The 21,856-nt window shown below is 44.6% G+C and overlaps 7 protein-coding genes across 7 annotated transcripts; 3 read left to right on the top strand and 4 right to left on the bottom strand.

Moving 5' to 3' along the window:
- Positions 1 to 746: 746 nt before the first annotated feature.
- On the bottom strand, positions 747 to 1,889 carry PAAG_02146 (hypothetical protein; the record flags this gene model as incomplete). Its single annotated transcript, XM_015844551.1, has 5 exons — positions 747 to 976; positions 1,040 to 1,139; positions 1,202 to 1,332; positions 1,426 to 1,560; positions 1,649 to 1,889. The coding sequence occupies 5 exons, from the start codon at positions 1,887 to 1,889 to the stop codon at positions 747 to 749; spliced, it is 837 nt and encodes a 278-aa protein (XP_015701555.1).
- A 457-nt stretch (positions 1,890 to 2,346) lies between these two features.
- Positions 2,347 to 2,739, top strand: PAAG_02145 (hypothetical protein; the record flags this gene model as incomplete). The annotated part of the gene is made up of 2 exons (XM_002796211.1): positions 2,347 to 2,592; positions 2,647 to 2,739. 2 exons carry the CDS (start codon positions 2,347 to 2,349, stop codon positions 2,737 to 2,739), a joined length of 339 nt encoding a protein of 112 aa, XP_002796257.1.
- Positions 2,740 to 3,477: 738 nt separating this feature from the next.
- Positions 3,478 to 4,360, top strand: PAAG_02144 (hypothetical protein; the record flags this gene model as incomplete). The annotated part of the gene is made up of 3 exons (XM_015844550.1): positions 3,478 to 3,652; positions 3,756 to 3,970; positions 4,076 to 4,360. 3 exons carry the CDS (start codon positions 3,478 to 3,480, stop codon positions 4,358 to 4,360), a joined length of 675 nt encoding a protein of 224 aa, XP_015701554.1.
- Positions 4,361 to 6,272: 1,912 nt separating this feature from the next.
- PAAG_02143 (hypothetical protein) lies at positions 6,273 to 7,496 on the top strand (the record flags this gene model as incomplete). Its single annotated transcript, XM_015844549.1, has 2 exons — positions 6,273 to 6,381; positions 6,433 to 7,496. 2 exons carry the CDS (start codon positions 6,273 to 6,275, stop codon positions 7,494 to 7,496), a joined length of 1,173 nt encoding a protein of 390 aa, XP_015701553.1.
- Positions 7,497 to 8,939: 1,443 nt separating this feature from the next.
- PAAG_02142 (hypothetical protein) lies at positions 8,940 to 10,076 on the bottom strand (the record flags this gene model as incomplete). Its single annotated transcript, XM_015844548.1, has 3 exons — positions 8,940 to 9,315; positions 9,363 to 9,500; positions 9,556 to 10,076. 3 exons carry the CDS (start codon positions 10,074 to 10,076, stop codon positions 8,940 to 8,942), a joined length of 1,035 nt encoding a protein of 344 aa, XP_015701552.1.
- A 3,406-nt stretch (positions 10,077 to 13,482) lies between these two features.
- Positions 13,483 to 16,023, bottom strand: PAAG_02140 (Hsp70-like protein; the record flags this gene model as incomplete). Its single annotated transcript, XM_002796206.2, has 5 exons — positions 13,483 to 13,682; positions 13,785 to 14,223; positions 14,299 to 14,802; positions 14,829 to 15,230; positions 15,385 to 16,023. 5 exons carry the CDS (start codon positions 16,021 to 16,023, stop codon positions 13,483 to 13,485), a joined length of 2,184 nt encoding a protein of 727 aa, XP_002796252.1.
- Positions 16,024 to 19,971: 3,948 nt separating this feature from the next.
- Positions 19,972 to 21,612, bottom strand: PAAG_02139 (methyltransferase family; the record flags this gene model as incomplete). The annotated part of the gene is made up of 2 exons (XM_002796205.2): positions 19,972 to 21,121; positions 21,404 to 21,612. The coding sequence occupies 2 exons, from the start codon at positions 21,610 to 21,612 to the stop codon at positions 19,972 to 19,974; spliced, it is 1,359 nt and encodes a 452-aa protein (XP_002796251.2).
- Between the last annotated feature and the right edge of the window lie 244 nt (positions 21,613 to 21,856).

Genomic DNA, 21,856 nt, shown 5'->3' with positions numbered 1-21,856 from the left:
CAGCTGTATCTACACAAGACAGAATATTTAGAGTAGTTGTTGGTCTTCATCAGTTAATGTAATATTAAAGAATGTTATGAGTTACATCGTAAGAAGTGGATTTTGTGTTCATGCGTCGGATTTAGTAAGAGTGAGCAACTATGTGTAAGTAGTTTTATGAGTAGTTAACTACTCAATATCATTGCTGATAACTACAGCGGTCTCGATCAAAAGTTTTGACTCCCACTAAATATACACTAAATCCAAACTAGAATAGCGTATACGCTCATAATGATAGGCATTGACCTAGGGGGCTCTTAGGTTTGAGCATAACTGGAACTTCAGGCCCGGTGGTCTCTAGTCTTCATTAAATATTTTAACCACTAATAGTGACTGATGTCTAAGATTTAGTTAACACAAAAATGTGGTTTTGTCATGGCTTTTTAGTGCCTTAGTTGATTACCTAACTATCTAACTAGTTAACTAACTAGTTAGCGACCTCCCATACGTATTTTGATTACAACTTTTATTTTGGATGACGAATATCGCATACGTGCGTCTCTTCGTTCGGTGATCCCATCCGGGACGAGGCCAGCTATGCTATATATGTGGGTTATCTAGATCACGTGCAGCAGGCGGAGCGTAACAACCGGTCAAGGCCGGCTAACAATTTTTCCTCTTCTGATTGGGGTATAAATTTTATTCCCTCCATCAGATAATTATCTCAACATTCGTCAATTGTACAGCACAAAAATGGGGTCTCATTTTCAGGGTATTTCAGAAAGCACTATATCTCCAGGCATCTTCTGAGGTTTGTCTGTATTAAAATATTCTTGTTGGCGCTTCTCTGCCCACTTTCTGATGTCCTCAAAATTCCGGCATTTATGAGCAGTATTGAAATCGATAAAAGGCCCAGTCCCTTTAATCCACCATTGTCCGAAGACTCCTATATCGGCAGTACACATAAGCTGCTGGCGGATGATGTCAACACAATGGCCTGCTCATTGTTAATTATAAGTTAGAAAAGCTCTGCTTCGAAATGGACTTGGACATGACGCACTGACGTGCGTTTCAAGAATGTTGTCTGGATCTTGAAAGGCGCCTTTCCCTTCTCGAGAGTAATATTCAAAATTGAAATGAGAGGCTTGCCGGAGCAAATTCTTAAATTATTTCGTTAGCTACACATGCTTTAAGAAGAAAAGCTAATGTTCTTCCCACTTACCAGGCAATGGAGATGATGAAAGACTTCGACATTGGCGAAAAAGCCACCACCCTGATCTTTTCTTCTTTTTACCTGGCCTTTTCGAATACCGTAGCGTTCTGCCTCATTTTCTGGAATAACGATGGAACCATCTGGATTTGTTTTGACAAACGTCAGATCTGGCCCTAGAAGATCCATGATCTCTTGCAACAACATTCACTTCAAAAATTGGATAGATGCCGTACAATGTACACCAAGGGCATGCCAAGCCTGGTCTACCTCCGGTGATGGTTGTCGTCGGTAAATCGTTTTCTTGGTAAAAGAACCGTTGAAGTGAACAGTTTCGTACGATATATCAATGTCTTTCAAAAGAGGCGATGCTAAGTGTTGATAAGAGAACAATATTTAGCTTTTCGGCATTTCAGAGGCTGCCCAGAATCGGACCATTCCTTAATCTGGAGAACGTACAATACTGAGAGGTATATACGCTGCAAATCTTATCCAAATTCCAGCGCTTATACTGCTCTGAAATAAGTACCACATTGCAAAACACAGAGATCCCCAGAACAACGAGCAGCGTAAAATACAACAAGCGTTGAGAGAACCGTTGTTGCTGAAGAATCGGCTCACTTTTGGCTCCTTTCAGAAGAGAGAGAGTCTCTTCTTCATCCGAAACGGACATCAAGTCCGTGGTGCTCGAATTCGACATTCCGACTACGAGAACAATTGGACATTGAACAGAAGGGGCTGGTAGACGGTGTGTCCAACTTTAAACTGTAAGAAGTCTCAGTGGAACATATCTTGGAAAGGCGTCAAAGATCTGGCTGAGGGTCTCTGCTGTTTTCCTCATCTCATTATCGCTGACGCAACGCTATGAATTAGCTGGTGAATCAAGGGATATGGTAAGATGGGACTATGTTGTTCAACTATTTGTTGTTATCGTGACGACATATCTATCAGAGTCCGGGGCACCACGTTAATGTAACCCCATGTCAGGGGTTGGACCCCGGTCCCAATTAACAGTTTATCTGAGTATAAATCCGGGGTTGTCAACAGAAACAAGACTTACCGACATCCGCCATCAGCATGCTGACACTGCATGACATCGAATCTGTCAGCAAAAGCAATTTGGACACTACTTGGTATTCTCCCTGCTGTTGTTCATGATGTCGATGGATCAATTGCTGCGGAGGGTAACAGTCTTGAAGGAAATCTACTTAACAGGAGATATTTCCTCTTCTTCAACTCCTGGAACACACACCCTCCATCTGCCATTTGAAAGCTCAATTCTAATCCTCCAATTCTTCGTGGAAATCTTTCCAAACAAATCACCACCACCCATCAAAATGAAGTCGTTTTACACTTTGGCTCTCCTCATCACGGCCACCGTGATCTCTTCCTCTCCCGTCCCTGTATGTGCAGGCGCTTCCCCTTGATAATGGTTGTCATAGCTGATATCATTACAGGTTGGCGAACCCAAGCTGCTTGTCAGAGCCGACGCCGAAGCAATGCCCAAATACTTTTTCTATGTTGTTCCTCCAGCCGTAGCTGAGGACTAAGCAAAATGAAGTTTGGTTGGATTAATGGATTAAACTATTTGTGGGGAATTCGGGTCAGTTGGTCGTTGGATATGGAGGCAGCTAGGGGGAGTAACATTGTATCTAGCAGTTATCTTCCGATGTGAAGGGTACCCTGTCAGCATCAAGTAAAATCACTAGAATATCCTGCCCGCCAAGTTTTTCGGATACATTGATGGAATGTTGAACTAAAGTGCACGTTGAGTATTTGAATTTTAATTTTGCTATTGTATTCCTCCATGGTTCATCGAAAGTGAAGTTGGAGTGTGAATCAGCTGCATGGAACTTCATTAGCATCCGAGCTGTATCGTCTAGTTTAGTTCTCGGAACAACGGGCTTTAAAATCAGGCGTTCCGCTATGAACTCGGAATAAACCCTTGCTATCCAAGCACGGAAGAATACCGATATCTCCCAGCCTGGACAGAGAGTAATCACCAAAAGTGAAACAAAGAGGCATAAGAGAGACCGTAGCAAGCATCACACTTTGCTTGGCGGATATGTAGCGTGGGTAAAGAAGGTATAAAAATTTTACAATAGAGATGACAGTCTTCACCTCATTCATCGAATCCACTGGCCTTTACTGCCCCATGTCGAGTCTTCGATACTCTCTTCCCTAGGAATTACATATCAACCCTTGATGCGAGATATACTTTCGCTCAACCCCTGTTTTCAGTCCCTAAGATTGTGCCTATTGAAATACCATACCGAAAGTTCATCAGGATGGACACTTTTCCGTCAAAATCAAAGCAAAAATATTTCACTCACGGCCTTTCTGGCTGTGCCATTTTCTCAATTACTCTATCTGTCGCTGTTCTGATATGGGGAGCATATCTGGTTGGGACGAACCGCGACCGTCTGGTCAGCAACGGCAGGGGGAAATCCCCTATTCCAAATGGTACGTGAAATCCTTCCTCGATGCTTTTGAAAGTGTGTTTGGTGAGATCCTGCTCCCTGAGATATGTGTCTTGGCTGAAAGGAAACCCTCTGTCTTTCTACAGTACCACTGCTTAAAGAAGCTGTTATTTTCCAAATGGATAAGCGCTGGGAAGGCTCAGACCCCGAAACTCACAAACACTGGGAAACCGAACACCTTAGTGGTTTTCAGTATACTTTCATTGTGGATAATCCACGGGACTATGGTTTACAGATAGGGTTGCAAGATGGAGCTCATGAACGATTTGTCATGAGCATGCATCACCAGCTACATTGCCTGGTATGTATATTCGGCTCTGACTTGAAGAAGAAAGTAACCTATCGACAATAATGAATATTTTGAAGAGTAACGACGCTTCTTTGGTTACTGACATCAGCGTTTCAGGCAAGTATTCGCATGGCCTATTTCAATCAAACTGACTCTCACAAACATCGACGGGAGGACGTGTCTCAGGCGGAAATAGTAAAAGAGAAACTTTTAGGTCATCTCCATGTTGATCATTGCTTCGACTATCTGAGGCAGGCAGTCCAATGTTCCGCGGACACCACCATTGAATGGCCGCGGGTGGAAAAAGACGGACGGAGAATGGAAACTGATGGTTGGGGCGTACCCCATCATGAATGCAAGGATCTGAGCATAATCAAAAACTTCATTGCACGGCATCAATAAAGGCTTCCTTTCCCTCCGAGTTCCGCAGCAGATGGGGGGTGGGAAAAGAACAGGCTTTTTTTCAAAACTCTCTCTCCGGTGGTGGCATTTTCTATGACAGAGGTTTCCACAACCAGGCAAAATTTGAATAGTTAACTACCAACTTGGCCAACCAGCTACTCTTAACTACCCCTTTCCCTGCTTTGAGGACTTTGTAACCGTAAATGACGAATTGAAGAACTTGGTATCTTTCGGCACTCTACTAAGCCGAGAGTGACAAGGAAGTATGAAGATCATCTGCCAGCTATCATCAGAAGCCCGCCAATGAATTTGCAACGGCGCATGTGGATATATAAACATGCATAATCTCCTTTTCCAAAATCTCTACTTCATAGAGAAATAAGGATCATAAACCAAACCACTGGGAACGATATCTCAGGAATTGTGGAGAGCAATTTATCTATGCGGGGCAAGAAGGCTGCACAGTGGATGTCGCCTGCCCTACTTCAGTAAGCCGATATAAGTAACTATTGAGGAGGGAGATAATTCTCCAAAAACGAATGAAATAATTAGTCAATTTTCAGCCTTGATCCCCTGAATTTCCCACCCATCTCCCAATGTCGGTTCTCATTGATGAGGAAGCCAGAAGAATTTTGACACCGTTGATTTTCGGCGGTTAACAGGGCCCGTGAAACAACAAAGCGAAATAAACCCTGCAAACGCCGGCAATAGGGAACTGCATATTTTTTGCCAGTCGTATGAGTGGTTGCGTGGCATTGGTTGCATCGCCAAACATTTCAGGTGACATTTTGGGCTGTCATTCCCGAGCGGAGAACCGAGCAGGTCTGGCATTCCCCAGATCATCCAGCTCAAATAGTTACCCTACGCTCGGGCCTCACTCCGGAGGAATTGTTCTCATGCCTTGAGGTAATGAGGCTAGAATATACATACACGCACTTGTGGAGGAGAATCACTGAAGTTTCTATCCCTATGGAAAAACAGTGTCCTCAAAATCGGTGGTGGTCTCTGAGCTCTGTCATTTATTCTCAATATCTGTCCTAAACAATGGTGAGAATACCCACGCGATTTGAGAGGACGACCAACTATGGCAAATGTAGGGGGATTCCATGCAGTCTATGAAGGGTGGGCGAAACTCAGAACCCAACTATTAACACCGCCGCTAAAATATCTAGTCAGAAACAGGAGAGACAGAGTAATATGAAGTCACCTTATGATGATTTTACCTTCTAACTATTTTCAAACGCTGAATTCTTCCACCTGAGCTTGCCACACTTGGTATATTCATATTTTAATTGATATTTTTTTTTTTTTTTTAAAAAAAATTTATATTTGAATCATGCATTTTCTTTGTGTACTGAATGTATGTGCTTGCACATACTATAGTTACTAAGGTCACAACTAACATAGGTGTATATGTACATAACGCCTGATTGAGAGGAGTTATTTTAGTGGCAGCGTAAATAGCCAGGTAAGAGGTGTAATTAATCCTTTGTTCTAGCGCTGACAAGTAACTAATGATATGAGAAACTTTGAGTTTTGGGGGAATTTCACTGTACTTACAAAAAGGAGTGGAGAGATATTGAAGATGACAGAGAATCCTCACTCCAACGATGTAGAAACCTATTGGGATATCAAGCTTTCAACGGTTCCACTACCAGATGGCTAGTCACAAGAAACTAGTTTCCCTACGACTAGGCAGCTGGAGGTGAGGATACAGCACAAATATCCTGCCTTAAAACGCTGTTGATAAGTAACCAACCGAACTCAGTTTGTTGAAATCGAACCTTGGGCTTTTCAGCTTGTATGGGTAGAAATTAAAATCTGCTTAAATCTCGTTTTTTTTTTTTCGTTAGTCTTCCTCGACGATTGATTTCTCGTTTACGAATTTAAGCAGAACCTCCGAACCCTGCTGATGCGGCAATCATCAGAGGAGAAAACCCCCGAGGAGAATACCTCTCGAGAAGTACTTGATGCAAAAGAGCGCAGACGCCTTCAAAATAGGATTGCTCAGAGAAATCACCGTACGCAACCCAGTGGCATCAAGTTTGGATCATAGCTAAGTGACCAGTCAGGCAGAAAGAAAGCCCAGTTGAGCGGCTATCAGCAGCAAAAATCAAAAGACTGCCTTGCAGGGCTGGTCGATGCGCGAACCAACTTTGGAAATAACATCAAATTCACCCAGCAAGCGTCAGAAAAGGAATGCCGGAATTTGCTCGGTTCCTTCACCGTTTCCCATTCCCATCCAATAAACAAACACGATTACTGCGATGTTCCCAGTCTTGACGATGAGTGTCGCCTCCCCTCCACCCTGTGGTCGCCTGACAACCAAACAGAAAGCACCAATACCCACTCTCGGCAGCATTTCCAAGAAGTCAACGAGGCTTCCAGCACAGCTATAGCCACCAAAGTATGGGAGATTCCAGCTCTCCCGTCTGAACCTAGCGGGATCCAAAGTTCACAATTCCCAGAAGACATGAGGAAATCTGGTTATCTGGCGACAAACAGTCCTGATTTTAACGTACCGTTTGAAGGAACAGACTCTGAGATTAGTAGCCCTGCTGCCCAATCTTACACGGGAAGTATTTCTGTAGCTCAATCTTGTCCAACCGTACCAGATTCGCGAACGCCTGTGTCTGAGGATGGCCTCAGTATAATTGGGATCCCCCCGGGGTGGAGGGGGAACATATTCGACTCACCCCGACGGTTCCGCTCCTACAGTGAGAACGCTGGCAGATTTCCCCACAACTCTCTTTTCCTCGTGCGCCCAGAAAACTATCCAGAACTCGCCAGGGACCAAGACGACTCTGAGGGCAAAATGGCGCTCCATTTGTCAGCAAAAAACGGCCATGCCAACATTGTGCGATGCCTCTTGGATTTCGGGTCAGAGATCAATCAACATGATATGTCAGGGGCCACTGCCTTGCATTACGCAGCTGAAACGGGAAACGTGGAAGTTATGAAGATCTTACTTGAGAGGGGTGCCGATGGAAATATCACAGATTTGCAAGGGCGGACGCCATTGCACATAGCAGCTGAAAAAGGACACGAAGCTGCTGTTAGGGTCCTAATACAGTCAGGAGCCAGGGTAGATATTCAAATCCAAAGGAAACAAGTTAACCAGCGATATGGAACTTAAATGATAGGCTGGACAGTCTGTGCTCTCCCTATTCGTTCAATCATCCCATTGTCGCGTTTTATCCACGCTACAGATGGAGGACGTGATGTCGGCCTCTGGATCCCGATATCCAGCAGAGGAGACATCTCCTTGGTATTAAGATCCGACCATTATACAATAGGATATTGTCTGGTTTGGGTGCATTTATTTTTTGGCATTCTTGTGAGCATATGGTAATATCTCAACTCATGCAAGAAATTTTTGACCAGTAACATAAAGCTGACCTTTCAAGAAGGCTCCGTCCTCCCTAAGCCCCATAAGAGACTGCTGAATCTTTTCCTTCCTCTAGCCAGTGAAGAGGGGCAACGAGCATCGCAAAGAGGACAGGAAAGTTCTTGCTCGAAATCCAGCTTCAGGGAACGGAAGATATTTGGCCATAAATACTCATCTACATCCTCAGAACGCTATTTAAATCTTTCCATTTTGAAAACACTAGCATCTGCTGGGCATGTTCGTTCCGTCCCTAGAGGATCCCCAATTTTCCATCGATCAGGGTTCCTTCGTCAAAGTCTCCACGTTCAAACTCTCCAAAAAGTGATTAGAATCGGGTGCGCGGGAAAAGTTGCATGGATAAGGGGAGCATGTTATGATTCAAAAAATTCCCAAATAGAGTAGATGTCATAGACTGTGCAAAGTAAACCAGCTGCAGAAAGTTTCTCTGCATATTCGAATTTCAACGCAAGAAATTCACCCCTGCCCCTGGCCCCCACCTCCAAAACAAGAAAGAAAGAGATATAAAGAAGAAACAAAAAGGCAATAAATACCATCGAGAAAGGGAAGGGTTTTAGCGAAATTACAATGCTCAACGTTGGATTTCGAAGAAAAGAATTCTTGAGCGGTGGGGATCAATCGCTTTGCAGTGTTTCAGAGGCGAGTCCGCGCCAATACCCTGGTAAAACGAGAAGCAGAAGTAGAAGGGCTATTCGTCTTGGCTTGCTTCTAAAGCATTCGGATGGCTTTTACTTTATATTTCAATTTAAACACTTACTCCATGGCCAAAACGATGTGACCTTCATCAGGCGCTGAGCATCCCAACCGGTCTGCTTTGCACCAAATTCATTGCAGTTTGATAAGCTGGAAGCCAAACAGTGAGAAGCAATCAATATCAGAGAAGCTTCCCTCAAGACATGCTGAAGTTTTATTTAAAATTGATGGGCAAACTGGCTGGAAAAAAAAAAAAACATTAATTAACAAGTAGCCCATGTAAGACTGTATTCTTGCTTAGTAAGCTGACCAACATCCAACCTCGACCGTTTTCCAAACTGCACACTTTTTGACGACCAGAAAACAAGAACCAAATATCGGTCGTCGAGCCCACTAATACCGTGAGAGCTTGTAGCCGAACCTTGCATAGGTTTGGCAGCAAACTTCAATCTCCGTCTTTCTCATATTTCTTCTTCTCAGCTAGGTTGCGGCTAACTTTGTTTCCAAATACCCAAGAACGGCGGAACCCCAATGATCTCTCCCTTTATATTTCCCGACAGCGTCGGGCCAATTTTCTATTTCTTTGCCTAGGTTCCTTAATTCCTCGAGGGGGAGTTCTTGAAGGGGCGTCAATGAAGTTTTTACCCCAAACACAATCGCCCTAGATTTGGGCAGCCTGCGAAACGTCTGCCTTTCGCGACGAATGAGAATATTCTTTGGTAATGGCTCGATATCTTCATGCGAAAGCCCAATTGGCTGAAAAAGAATGGAACTTAAAGATTCGCCTGGTTCAGTTACTTGTATGAAGTAGCTCGACCGTTCCATAGGCGAGTCTACTGGTAGCCGTGATAAGAATCTGGGGTTGATGGTCAGTTGGCTTGAATTGCCTGCTGCCGTTTTGACCCGGGGATGACCAACTTATTAACAGGAAATTCAATTTCCTTATGCCACAGGGGAACAGCCCTGTGCATCTGAGAAACGGAGCACCCAATTCTCTCCATGGCGCACCATCCAATTGGAAACAGACTAGCTGTTGCCGCTCTGGCTAGTTTTTAGCAAATGGTTCATGAACGGCTCACAAGTTAATACGACATACAAGTAGCCCTGCTCACTCCCATCCTCTAATAGAACACTGAGATCTTCCATAGCAAGTCGAGCTGCAATCTCGAGTGGCTCCATTCCATTGGTATGATCCCTAAGGCAGAATACTTCGCCCGTCTTCGTGATCTTTACCGCGTCATTGTCCATCTCGAATATAGCAGGATATCGACCGCATAGGTATGTCGCGACTTCCTGCAGCAATTCCTGACATGCATATTTTGCTTCAGGAAGGCATTGGAGAACTTTTGTTCTCTGAGTGCGAAAAAGGTTGTCGCGCAGCTTGTGCTGCTCCAGGTAATTTTTGTCGATTGTCAACCAGTTGTGTCGATCAAGCCGCTTAAGTCCCATGGTGGTGCGATACCTCTCTTTACCCTTGATTTGTTCAACCGGATAGGTGTGCAACTTTCCTAAATCGGAGCCCTCATCCCTGGATCCTGTTTTGGATTTCACACGCTGCCGGATAACCTCGCCCAGGAGGAGAACAACGAGGAAGAGTGCCTGCCAAATGAGTGCCATGCTTTTCCCTTGGTTCCTCGTGTCAATTAGGGACGGGAAAAAATTTCGAAATCGGACCCGATGGTCGCCTCTGTTATTCAATATCAATATGTGGAAACGAGTTACCGGCTTACCGACATCGAGGTTATCTTATATAAAAGGAATTAACAGCAAACACCCATGGGGCAATCCAGACTCTTTATTTATCATCACTTTTTGTTCCGTACGCGTTTTATTCTCTATAACTTAGGGAATGCATTCGGCATATGTCCAACTGCCAACATAATCAAGGCTTTAGATATCATTTTCTACCGATAGGTATATGAATTTTCAGCGGCCACTGCGGGAATCTCAATCCTTCCGACGCAGGATATGCATAATTCCAACACCTCAATCTTAAATCGAATGACAGAACTTGATCCGTACGAATTCCGTACGCTAGAGACTCCAAATGAACCATTTGTGGAACCTGAGCAGTGCCGAGGACTATTTGAAAGCAGAACAATGTCTAGTTCTCATCAGTGATCACATTGGTTTGACTTCTCCAGGTCGACGAATCTGGCGTTCTTATTATTCAAGGATCTCTGATTGTAATAGGACCACTAGCCACATCCAAAGATCGAAAGGCATAAATGCCAGTGACAAGCTCCTGGGACTGATCCGCAGCGCCACCTCTATCCCTTCGACCATGAACCTTATTTGGTTGGACCATAAAAAGTGACAATGCTTTCGTTCCCTTGTCTTTTAAATATCTTGTTTTCTCCAACCAATTGCTTCCTTAGAAAGAACGGCTGCCGCCAACGCAATTCTCAAAAATTCCAATACTTCAAAAGTGATGTATCCCCTCTCCAGGTCGGTTATGTAACAATTTCCACAGGCAAATTGGTTAGTTTTCATTCGTTCAAGGGATTTTGCTAGCTGAAAAATCCCAATTGTTACACATCAGAAACTTGAGGCTGATGGATGTCTGGAACAGTAGCGGGCACGGGCGATTGGCTGTCGGCCGGAGCTCAGATATTCCAATATAGGGCGCAAATTAATGCAGGATCGAAACCTTGGATATCAACCACGTTCCCGCATGTCTTCTCCAACCACTTTTCTACTAATCCCAGCGAAAATGATCTATGATCGTCACAATCAACCAAGGGTTGCCAAGACAGATCCAAACGGCATCAAATTTGACCCTGCATCTTGAATCCAGGCCCTGACATACGTCAACCTTCACGCCGAACTTCCAGTGTCACTTGGTTCCTTCTGCCATGACTTGCGATATCGTTAGATCACTAAGATTCAGGTACAAGGGGTAAAATACAGGTATAATTTGCAGCTGATATTAGTTAAATCTCGGCTGACGGAGCAAAATTAACGGTCGGAATAAGTGCCATGAAAACGAGTGTGTACGAAGGCGTTTAAGCCCTTTATACCAATTGCCCTATAATTATTTTTCGTCGCTCCAAGCGGGTAACTAGTGGCACAGTTATTTGGCAGCATATTTTCGTCTTCGGTCTTGGAAAAAGCGAGAAGTTGGACCCGAACAATCCCAGGCGTAAACCCGAGGATTTCTCCGCACTCTACTCGCTGCTAAAGAAAAATCTTCAATAACCGGCGTCAATCACGAGAATTCGATTTTGGCACCTGATTGTTAGGTTATTAGCCGGTCACAGAGCGAGATCCGCACCCAAATGGTATAATTGGTTAAACATATTCCGAGAATCCCAGTTTGAGCGGATCTTAGTCTTTTGCTGTTATTTTCCACCTCCGGTGGTTTGCTCTGTCTTCCCGAGCCCCAAGCCATTCCCACTCCAACGTGTTTTCGCGCCTCTTTGAGCGTTGACGACAAAACAGCACAGACCGCCATTCCCTCTCGGCGGGATATCATTTTGATCAGGGATTTACCGTTTGCTCAATAATTGCATTATTATCCCCCCATGCCTCGGAAGCTAAAGGAAAAGATATCATTGTATAGTTCTACATCCTGTAGTTATGCAGTACAATACACCAGGTTGCCTGTGAGCAATGAAGCTACAGGTAACCTATATTCCCTCCCCCCAACAACAACAAATTGAGTCTCCGACAGGCGACCTTAGCTTTTAACTTGGTTTTCTCTCCGCCTCGCTGTCTTCGAGATTTTTGTATTGCTTTTCCTGCTCAGTATCTATTCTTTCGGGTCTGAAGTTTTCAGCTTCTGGAGCTGTACATCAACCCGGGACTGACGTTGACTTGCAGGAAAATTGGCAAAAGCACTTCACTGGATGTCCGTCTCTCTTCAACCTCACTTCAGAGTACTTCACGAGTTTTCCCTGTTATTTCTCTTGATCAAATTCAAGCCTGCTGGCAAGGTAAGGAAGCGCGCAAGTCTCTCTTTCTCTCTCTCTCTCTTTTTTTTTTTTTTTAGAGTAAGAAAGAGAGAGATTGTAGAACGGGGGGTTCGTAATGGAGGTAATTATGATTGTGTCCAACGCAATGAGAACCACAACTCTGACTTGTTGATGGAACATCAACAATACAGGCTGTCGGTGTGTGACAGTTGATAATAAGCAACAGCGGTCACCAAGTATATGCAGGGCAAATAACCATAAGGACATATGCTGCATTGCGTAGGAAATGATATTTTGGGCAGCTGTTGCCTTGAAATGTTTGTAAAATGAATCAAATTGAAAAATTAAACTCTGGGGACTTTGGGCATCGTAATTGAACTGTGTCTATTTATTATCCTGTAAGAAAGAAAGTATACAAAGTCATGTCGAATAAAACAAAAAGGACAAGCTAAATGATACTCAGAGGAGGAGGGGAACAAAAATGAAGAAAATTGCCAAATTGCCAAAATTGTTACCAGCATAGATGAGGAAAACATAGTAACGAAAAATCAGTGTAAAGGTTTCTCTATAGAACCCATTACTAGTTTCCCAACCAGGAATAAGTACATCCTTCATGAAGGGAGAAAAACTATGATGGGAATGGATGAAGAATGGAACAAAAGGGGATATAAAAAACAAGAAAATCACATCCAAAGGAGCTTGCCACCTCAAAGGAGGGACATAAGAAATTTGAGAACCACAAGAAACACAGAATTCATGCAGAAATTTTTCAGGTATAACGTCACTTAAATGTTTTCAAATGGGATCGGGATCAGAGGTAAGGATTGGGAGACATGAGTAAACAGCCAGCTGGCAGTCGAGATGCGAAATAGAACATGGAGGATAAAATTTCGCATCCACCACATTTGACTGGCAACATGGCGAGAGATTAGAGTAAAATTAGAGTTTAGGTGGGGGGTCGTACAGAGGGGTTAGGTATAGAGTGATCCAAAGGAAATATTCATCATAATATCATACGTCCTTTGTTTTCATTAATTTCGGACTTTCTTTGTCGACAGGAAAGTTTTGAGATCTAGGACCGCAACCAGCAGTAATAGAGCGTTGACAACCTATCTGAATCTTGCTGAGCATCGTCCCATGACCTCACCTTGACAGACAAGTTCCGCATTGAACTCGCTTCCATCAAGTGTGAGATATATGTCGAAGTAAACGCGATAGAAGGTTCCTTGTGGCGTATCCATTCGCTCAAAGTCCTTCTCTAGATTCTTTCTGGACAGGTCGGAGGTCAGTGTAACAACTTCCTTAATTCCTATCCAGTGGGTTGTAAAGTTAGCATTTCCACCTATCCATTTATGGAACGCGTTGGAAAAGGTGACGGTCGGGGATGGAATTACAAAAGTGTGTCACTTACGTGGGTCCTTTGTATACTCTGGACAAACGTCTTCATCGCAAGCATACAAAATATCCTCGTACATCAATGTCGCGCCGGGGGCGACCTGACGGAAGAAGCTGACTTTGACAGGTTCCCCGATTTTGATGCGCTCCCCCTTTTGCACGAATATTTGCCGAGTATATTTGCATCTATCTTTGCCATCAAGACTAGGGACGCGGTATTGCTCTGGGTGGTGGCCCTCCTTAAACGGTTGTAGAGTGGCCATCAAATAGTGGCGACGAGCGACACGGGAGGTAACTACTCGCTCAGTGATTCCAGCAGTGACAGCACCTTTAACAATAGCCGACACGGAGTCCATTGGACGAACCACTTTGGACTGGAATTGAGGAGGGACATGAAGCTTAATTTGTTGGAATAGATATTCAGAAGCACCAAAACCGCCAACGACAAGTACATTCTAGAAAATATTCAGAGCTTAGAAAGAGCCAACCATAGCAATTTGTAAGATAGATGTGGGGGTGGAATAGCTTACCTGGAGTGCCCTGTTTTGTGCCTGAATGGCGATGATCTGATTCCGCACAAGCTCAAGAATCCTGTTCACAACGGGCTCAAAACACTGGAGAATTTCTTCATTCGTAAAAGTCATATACCCCTCTTCAATGCCAGCCTCGGGGAAATCAGCTTCAATCCCTACATCCACAGCCCATTTCTGGCCGTTATTCCGAAAGTCGGCTTTGATTCGGTTCTCAAAATCCATAATACATTTAGCATATACTCTCCCCGCAGTCCTCGAGCCATCAGGGAGCTTCATTTTTCTGATCTTTGCCCGTAGAATGTTGCTGAAATTGCGGTTAAGTGCCGTCGATCCACATGAATCGCCAGATCCAGCAGTGCACTCGGCCACTGTGAAAGGTGTTTCTTCTTCCACCTCATATGCGATCAAATCTACAGTTCCACCGCCACAGTCAACAATCAAAATGGCATCATGAATCTTAAGGCTAAGTAGGCCGGCTTTGGCACAAAACATGGCAGCTGCCTCCGGTTCCGTAATCAATGTTAGACGATTGTCATTTTCGTCCCGTAAAATCCTGCTTGAATGGCGGCAGCGCGAGTTGCAGCCTTGCCAGCATCATTCCATATGGCAGGAACAGTCAGGAAATACCGAATATTTCGCTCTTCACGATTGAACACTTCACCTAAAGTCTTCTGCAGTTGATTTCGCATTGCACCACGCAACTTGAAGAGGTAGTCTGCGGCAACATCAATTTCTGACTTGCCAGGAGGGAGAGGAGGAAGGTTGATCGGGTCAATGTAGGTATTTCCAGAAAGCATTAGCTGTAATTTGAACCACTCCACTTTCTGCACACCTTGCTTTGGGTAACCAGTCGGGGCAAGTGCATCAGCGATATCTGGACCCCACCCAACCACTTTCTGATACTGGTCGTAATAAAGCACAGTGGGGATCTAAACAAACCACAATGGCCAAAAGCAAAATGTAAGTTAAGATACCAATAAGCAACAGATTACAGGTATGATGAGGGATGATGAATGGGGTTACGGGACCACGAGATGGATGATGTAACTTGATAATATCAACGACCGTTGAAATTAGACATACCTTTTGTTTTGCATGAGCTCCAGCACCAGGCCATTCTGTGATGATATCTTCGCGTGCCTCCGTATTGGTAACAAATGCGAATGCGACGCCCGAGAATGTTGTGCCAAAGTCGATTCCTACGATGAGCTGGGCTTTGCTTCGACCCGTTGCATCAAGCTCACCAGTATTGTGCGCGCGTCCGTATGTAGGAATCGACTGCTGCATGGCATGAGGAGCAGCGTGAGGAGGGTAGCCTCCATATCCCGGTGGTTGAGGGGGGGAAGCTATTGGGCCGCTAGACTGTGGGTAGGGAACTCCAGTGTTGATCGGCGGGGGAGAGTGTGCCAATTGCTGTGCTGGGGGCAGAGGGCTTGTAGGCCGCCCACCAGCGTTATATGTGTAGCTTGGCGGCCGGCCCAGCTGATTAGGATTGTTCATCGGAAGGCTGGCAGTAGAGTTATTTGCGGCAGGAGGCGGGGAAGGGGTGGCAACGCCGTTGTTGTTGTTGCTGCTGCTGTTGTTGTTGTTGTTGTTGATGATGTTGTTGTTGCTGAGGTTGTTGGTGTTGTTGGTGACAGCAGTTGTTGGATTTGGCCGGGTGGCAGTCTTGCGCTTTGATCCAAAACCAAAAGATTTGAATCGGGAGCTCATCAGATCCATATAAAGGGAAGAGAGATGGAAATGACAGACGGACTCTCGTAGGTTATATTATACAAACGAGGAGGGGTGGTCAACAAGAGGGGTGGAGGATAAAACGAGCGACGGGGCGTTGGATGAGGGAATGCCCGAGTAAAGGATACGGACGAAGCCTGGGCAAGTGAGGCTGGGGGGCGGCTGTTGCTGGCGTATTATGGCGTAATGACCGTACGAGACCAACCCTCAGCCCCACAAAAACAGCGGCGTATTGGTGTATTGCGTGGTATTTAGTTTGGTTGCTACGAGGGCGAGGACCCAACAGTTGGGGGAACCGTGACTTGGGGAGGATTGAATGGAACGGCTGAACAGAATCTCAAAACAAAATAAATAAAAAGGGCGGAGTCTGGAGGATGGTAAATGGGCAACAAACAACCAGTCCTGGGGTTCCTTTGTCTTTTTTGCAATCCACCAGTATTTATTTCCCTATCGTTCGTTGTCTTAAATTTAACAAAAACTACCGCAGAAGTCGGATTATTGGACGAACGCGCAGGGCTGATCTCTTTGGGGATAGTTTTTGCCTTCGTAAGTCTCTGCTTCTCATGCCTTCGAATTGGCAGCGTGTATTTTTATTATAATTCCACGAGGAAAGCAGCACGAAAAACCGTTTCTTGTGTGATTGGCGGGAGTATGGCAAAGTCACTTGTTCTCTTACTGCAGACAATTGTAGGGAGTGGGCGATTGACAAATTGAGTTCCTAGTTGGCAATTGATGGCTGAACTTGTCTTGGGAAAATGGGGGGGGGGGAGCAGTTATTGACTGAAAGAAAAAGGAGAGCAAAAAAAAGGAGCGATGCCGTTATTTAGTTGAACCAGGGAGCAGTGCTTCGAAGCGAAGAATGTCCTTTCGTTGTCCGTCTGAAAATTACAACCAACATGGATTATGTAAAGTAAATAGCTAACTAATATAATGGTTGGAGATTTGGAATTCGAGACTCAATTTTATTATGGGATGCGGGCTTGGGAAGCCAGCCTGGGCACTAATTATTGTCAGCAAGACGGAATCTCTCTTGATGATGGAAGGATGCATGCATCATTGCTGCAAGTATCTCCAAGTATCTCCAAGAACCTCTGCTGCAAACTCATTGAGAGAGTGACAAAGCTAAGCCGCTATGTTACTTGCGTACTTCGACATTTTGCGGAGAGAGAATCAGACCGATGTACAGGTAGGTGTTAGTTATATATATGATTCGTGTCTCCCAGATGATTCTCTCTTTCTGTGTGAAAGTGGCTCTCTCAAGCTGGCCGTATTTTCACTTCCGTTATGAACCGGCCGGTGGGGTCTTTGCTTGTTAGTTTGAAGCGGTTGATCCACCATCATCATTCCAATGATTACTTGGATCTGGGTAACTGACTTGTTATCGAGCCACTCCGGCCTGTCAACTCTGGGCCTAGGAGCAACAAAAATAGAAACATGATGTTATTTTTACACAGAACTACCTGGCCGTTGCGGCTAACCATCTCAGCACGCACCAGCGATCTGAGGTCAACAATTGGTTTTTGATGGGCGTTCGAGGATATGGTTTAGTGTTAATTTTATTAAATTTATCTTTCGCTCCACCGCGATATCCATACCCTCGTGGAACAGTGTCTCGTCAGTAACTTAACCTGGAGAGATACATCTCAGCTGCATGTGACAAGGGAAGTGTCAGTCTGCTTTGCCAAGACGTCAAGTCCAGGCGTTGCTGACCTGACCTGAGGCTCTGCGCTTGGCAGCCCTGTCACCAAATGCTCGACCGGTTAAACCACGCAGTACAGACACCTGGATATTTTGCAATTTTCATCTCCTGCTTCAACCACGCTCACCGGAGTTCGTTAGCGATGGATGCCCCCGTTCAGTTTCTGTTCCTGAGAAGCTCCCCCCCTACCAAGGGTACCCATCCCTATTAGATAGCTAACTAGTTATCCAACCAAAGATGATGTGGACTTCAGGATGATGGTTAGTGGTAGACTCCGCAATTGCCCCCCCCCCCCCCCCACCTTTTCCCGAATTCTTCCAAGCTGGGCCGCTGGGTGGTAGTAAGTTATCACTCAACGCTCATTTTGCGCATCCAACTGTCAATAATACATTGATACATTCGTTCTACAGCTGAACGTGATGCAATTTAATGCAGCTCACAGACCGTTATTGCTATCAAAATTGATCAATAAATGGCCTTTGTGAATCGAGATCTGAGAGAGAGACCACTATGCATCCCTTAAAAAAATGCTCCAAGGGATTACATTATCACGCTGTTTCTAAAACTCCAACTGGAGGGTACAACCTTGTTCCCTGTGGTTTTTAAACCTGCAATGCACTCGTGGACAGAAGCAATTTAGCAGGCGAACTCAAGAGTTTGACAGATTTTTCTAACCCCTTGTCGTGATGCTGCCGCTTCTGAATTATGTCTGCGGTATATATTCATTCTTGTATAATTTATATGTTGTTCAGGGCGAGGTTCCCGCATCACCAACTAGAAACAAAACATGCCTTTTTTGGTTGGCTACCAGGACCCAAAGGGAAAGCGCAGATTTTTCACGAGTTGTCAATATCACCCTGACAGCCGTTTGACTCTGCTGGATTCTTAAAAATTTGATTCAAACCTCCAAAATCTGTGTGTTTCCGCTTCCGGTAAGAGTTTTTATTTTCTCGAATGCTATAAAATAACACCAAATATTCAAGGCTGCTTGGGATTACCATCATTGCTTTATCCCTTGGAAGAATCCATTTTATTTCCCGAAGTTGGCGGAAAGCATGGCGGTGGAACCGACACCGTCCCTGGCAGTGCGTCGTGCTGCGTCATTTTAGATAGCCGACGTGTATATAGTCTTGCAGGGCCACGATGTCAGGAAACCGTCAAGCGTTATAAATTACCATCAAAATCACTGCTTGAACGAAGAATAAACTGCTCGCGCTTCTTCTTCAGCTAATCGCATACCACCCTCTTTCCAGCCTAACTCTATATATGCCATCGAGATATGTTGTCTCACCCTGGATATACAATCTTGGAACTTTCGCTATTGATTCCCACTTATTGACGTCACCATTGATGACGTATTTGATATAATAGGCGGCCCAAGAGAAGACCATTTTTGTTGTTTTTCTATGTCCTTCCCTGTCAGATTCATGATATTCCGCATATACTTTTCGGTTCAAGTCGGGTTTCTGACTCGATATTTTTCATTCTTATTCCCGGGCCTATCAGCTCAAGTAGGTTCATAAAGCACGGTTCTCCTCTCTTCGACTCCTTTTTCCACGCTTTTTGAAAACGCAACATCATCCATGTTCAGATCGTTGTTTTATCCAATATAAATGAGACCATTCTTGCTTGTTAAATCTTCTATCATTCCCTTTTAAACTGAAAGCATGGCGCGAGTTAAATTAACTCCATATGGATGAGTTTATCAACTAGTACATGGATGGCAATGTCTTACATTGATAGCTCTAGATTTGTATCCGGCCCGGCTTGACGATTTAATGAAATGGTTTTCTATATAGATACAATATGCGAATATTAAGTTGTAAGCGATTTGACTTTCATAGCGGAGTGATAGAGGCAAAGAATATCTAGAAAATAATATCTCCCCTTGAATTGAAACAGGGCCAAAAAAGCAGGAACTATATGGTATATATCTATGTCGTACGGAGGAGCTAGGTAAAATATATGTAGGGGTTCTCTATAAATGGGGCATCGCCCATTACTAGCATACAGTACAAGCAGCGGACGATAAACCATTTGCACACTCAAATTAACTCGCTGTCAGCACCTGAATAAGGAATCAGAAGTGTATAGCCCCCTCGAACAAGATCGGACGAAATTTCGACTTTCTTTAGGGGAAACGAGAATGCTGTTAAACCCATTTAATTTTATATTTAGCTTCCAACTTCCTTCCGTATCCATTTGCCATGTCAGCTTGCGTCACGCGAAACTATGATTCATGAATCAGCAATCTTCCTTGCAACCCAGTGTGTAGGTCTATATAAATTTTGCAACATGCTCTCCGGATCCTGGACGTAGCCACACCAGGACTGCTCGGAATCTTTCTTGACAAATTCGAAACCGAATTGCTGGATGAGTGCAATGACTTCCTCCTCTGTTAATTCTACATGCCCAGGCTCTCCAATCCCTTCGGGCTGTTTGTCCGACTTTGCAGTCGATATCGAAGGAGAAGTTTGTTTGGAGGACTCGTTTTTGAAAGGCCTATCTTCCCAGTGCCATAGGAGAGGTCCAACATTTATCCAATATCCCCCGCGTACCAGGCAATTCCAAACAACTTCGATATATCTTACCAGATTTGGAGCTGTGTCGATGAAAAAAACCGTTGCAACTGCATGAAAAGTGTCCTTTTGCGCAGGACTGGCATAGTTCACTACGAAGTCCGCAGCAGACATACTCATCGATCCCATCCCTCTTCCTTCATCTGGAGCCTCCATTTGTGAAGCGATAATCGAACTAGGATGGGCGTCGGGAATCATAACCTTGTTTAGCTGCTGTTTCCGGGACTTCAAATTCGAGAATTGCAAAGCGAATGGGTATAAGGGATATTCATTGGCTTTCCGTGTATGGTTCAACACCCAGTTACTCGCCAGGAGTTGATGGTAAGAAATTTCATTTCCCTCTGCACAATATCCGGCTACGCAGAGGTCGAAAACTAGACGCCCAAGCCCAGCGCCTGGAACAAGAACTCTGATATGCGGTTGAGAGCCAAACAGTTCTTCAAGGTCATTCATCACCGGCTTATAGCAGGCATTCCGTTCCATGACTCCTTCAGAGCTCCAGTCTCGGTATAACTGTTTCACGGTTGAATGAGCCTTGCTGATATCGGACGCTGTGGCCGTATCATGCCAGTTCCTGCGCTCATCGTTGCTATCCGGGTTTGCGGGCAGTCCAAAGGCTTCCAGACCGAAAGATAAAATCGCATCCGCGATCTCTGCGTTGGCGTCAATTGCGTCATCAACCTGGTTGAAATTGTCTAAGATAGAAAATGGCGGTTTCGCTAGCATTTGCCAATGAGCAGATGGTAAAGCATAGAATGACTGACGTCGCCGATGGGTGATGTTTAAATGCGCGCTCCTTCGGTACTGTCTGGGGTGCTTGTTAGTTTGCTGTATCTGATAGTGTAATTGAGTGGATGGACAGCTTGAAGTAAATATATATTGTCCCCATTGCAAGCACAAAGTGATGTCTCATGGGTTTAATAATCCTATATTGAGGAATGGTGTGAATATAAGTATGCGTGCTTCCCGCATTGTTAATTCTGCTTTGCAAAGCACATAGTAATGCATAACGGAGTTGAAATAAGAGCAACGTATTTCTACAGAGGATAGGGCACATCTCAGGAACACAGAAATTATTCAAGGAGCGTACCTAAACGAATCGAGAGCCGCAAAGAGCACACGTCGTTCATCCGGATCAGCAAGTGTATCAAAATCTCCTCCCCACCTTTCCACATTTTCCTCCTTGGTTCTGTCTCGTTCCATGTTCAAGCCTTGGGGAAATGATAAGGTGGGGCTTCGGCAGATATCTCTGCTCGTTATTGAAATATTAAGAGCATCGTCCTGTTTTGATACTGGCATAGTTTATCATCATTTCTACTTGGGCCCAATATTTCGGTTAGCGCCAAGCTAAAATCAACTTCTTAAGGTGATGATTTTCTCACCCGCTTCGACCTCACACACCACCGTACTATCACAGCATCAACATCAAAAACCAAGTCGGGGGATCAATTACACCGTAAGGGTAACAGTCCCAAGAACCCAATAACTTCTACGATCCAAACAGATCGGGTTTTTGTTGTCCAAGAACCCAATCACGTCTTCT

The sequence above is a fragment of the Paracoccidioides lutzii genome (genome assembly GCF_000150705.2).
Source record: "Paracoccidioides lutzii Pb01 unplaced genomic scaffold supercont2.4, whole genome shotgun sequence".
Classification (NCBI taxonomy): Eukaryota; Fungi; Ascomycota; class Eurotiomycetes; order Onygenales; family Ajellomycetaceae; genus Paracoccidioides; species Paracoccidioides lutzii.
The sequence above is the reverse complement of the archived record's forward strand: the minus strand, read 5'-3'. Positions and strand labels throughout refer to the sequence as shown.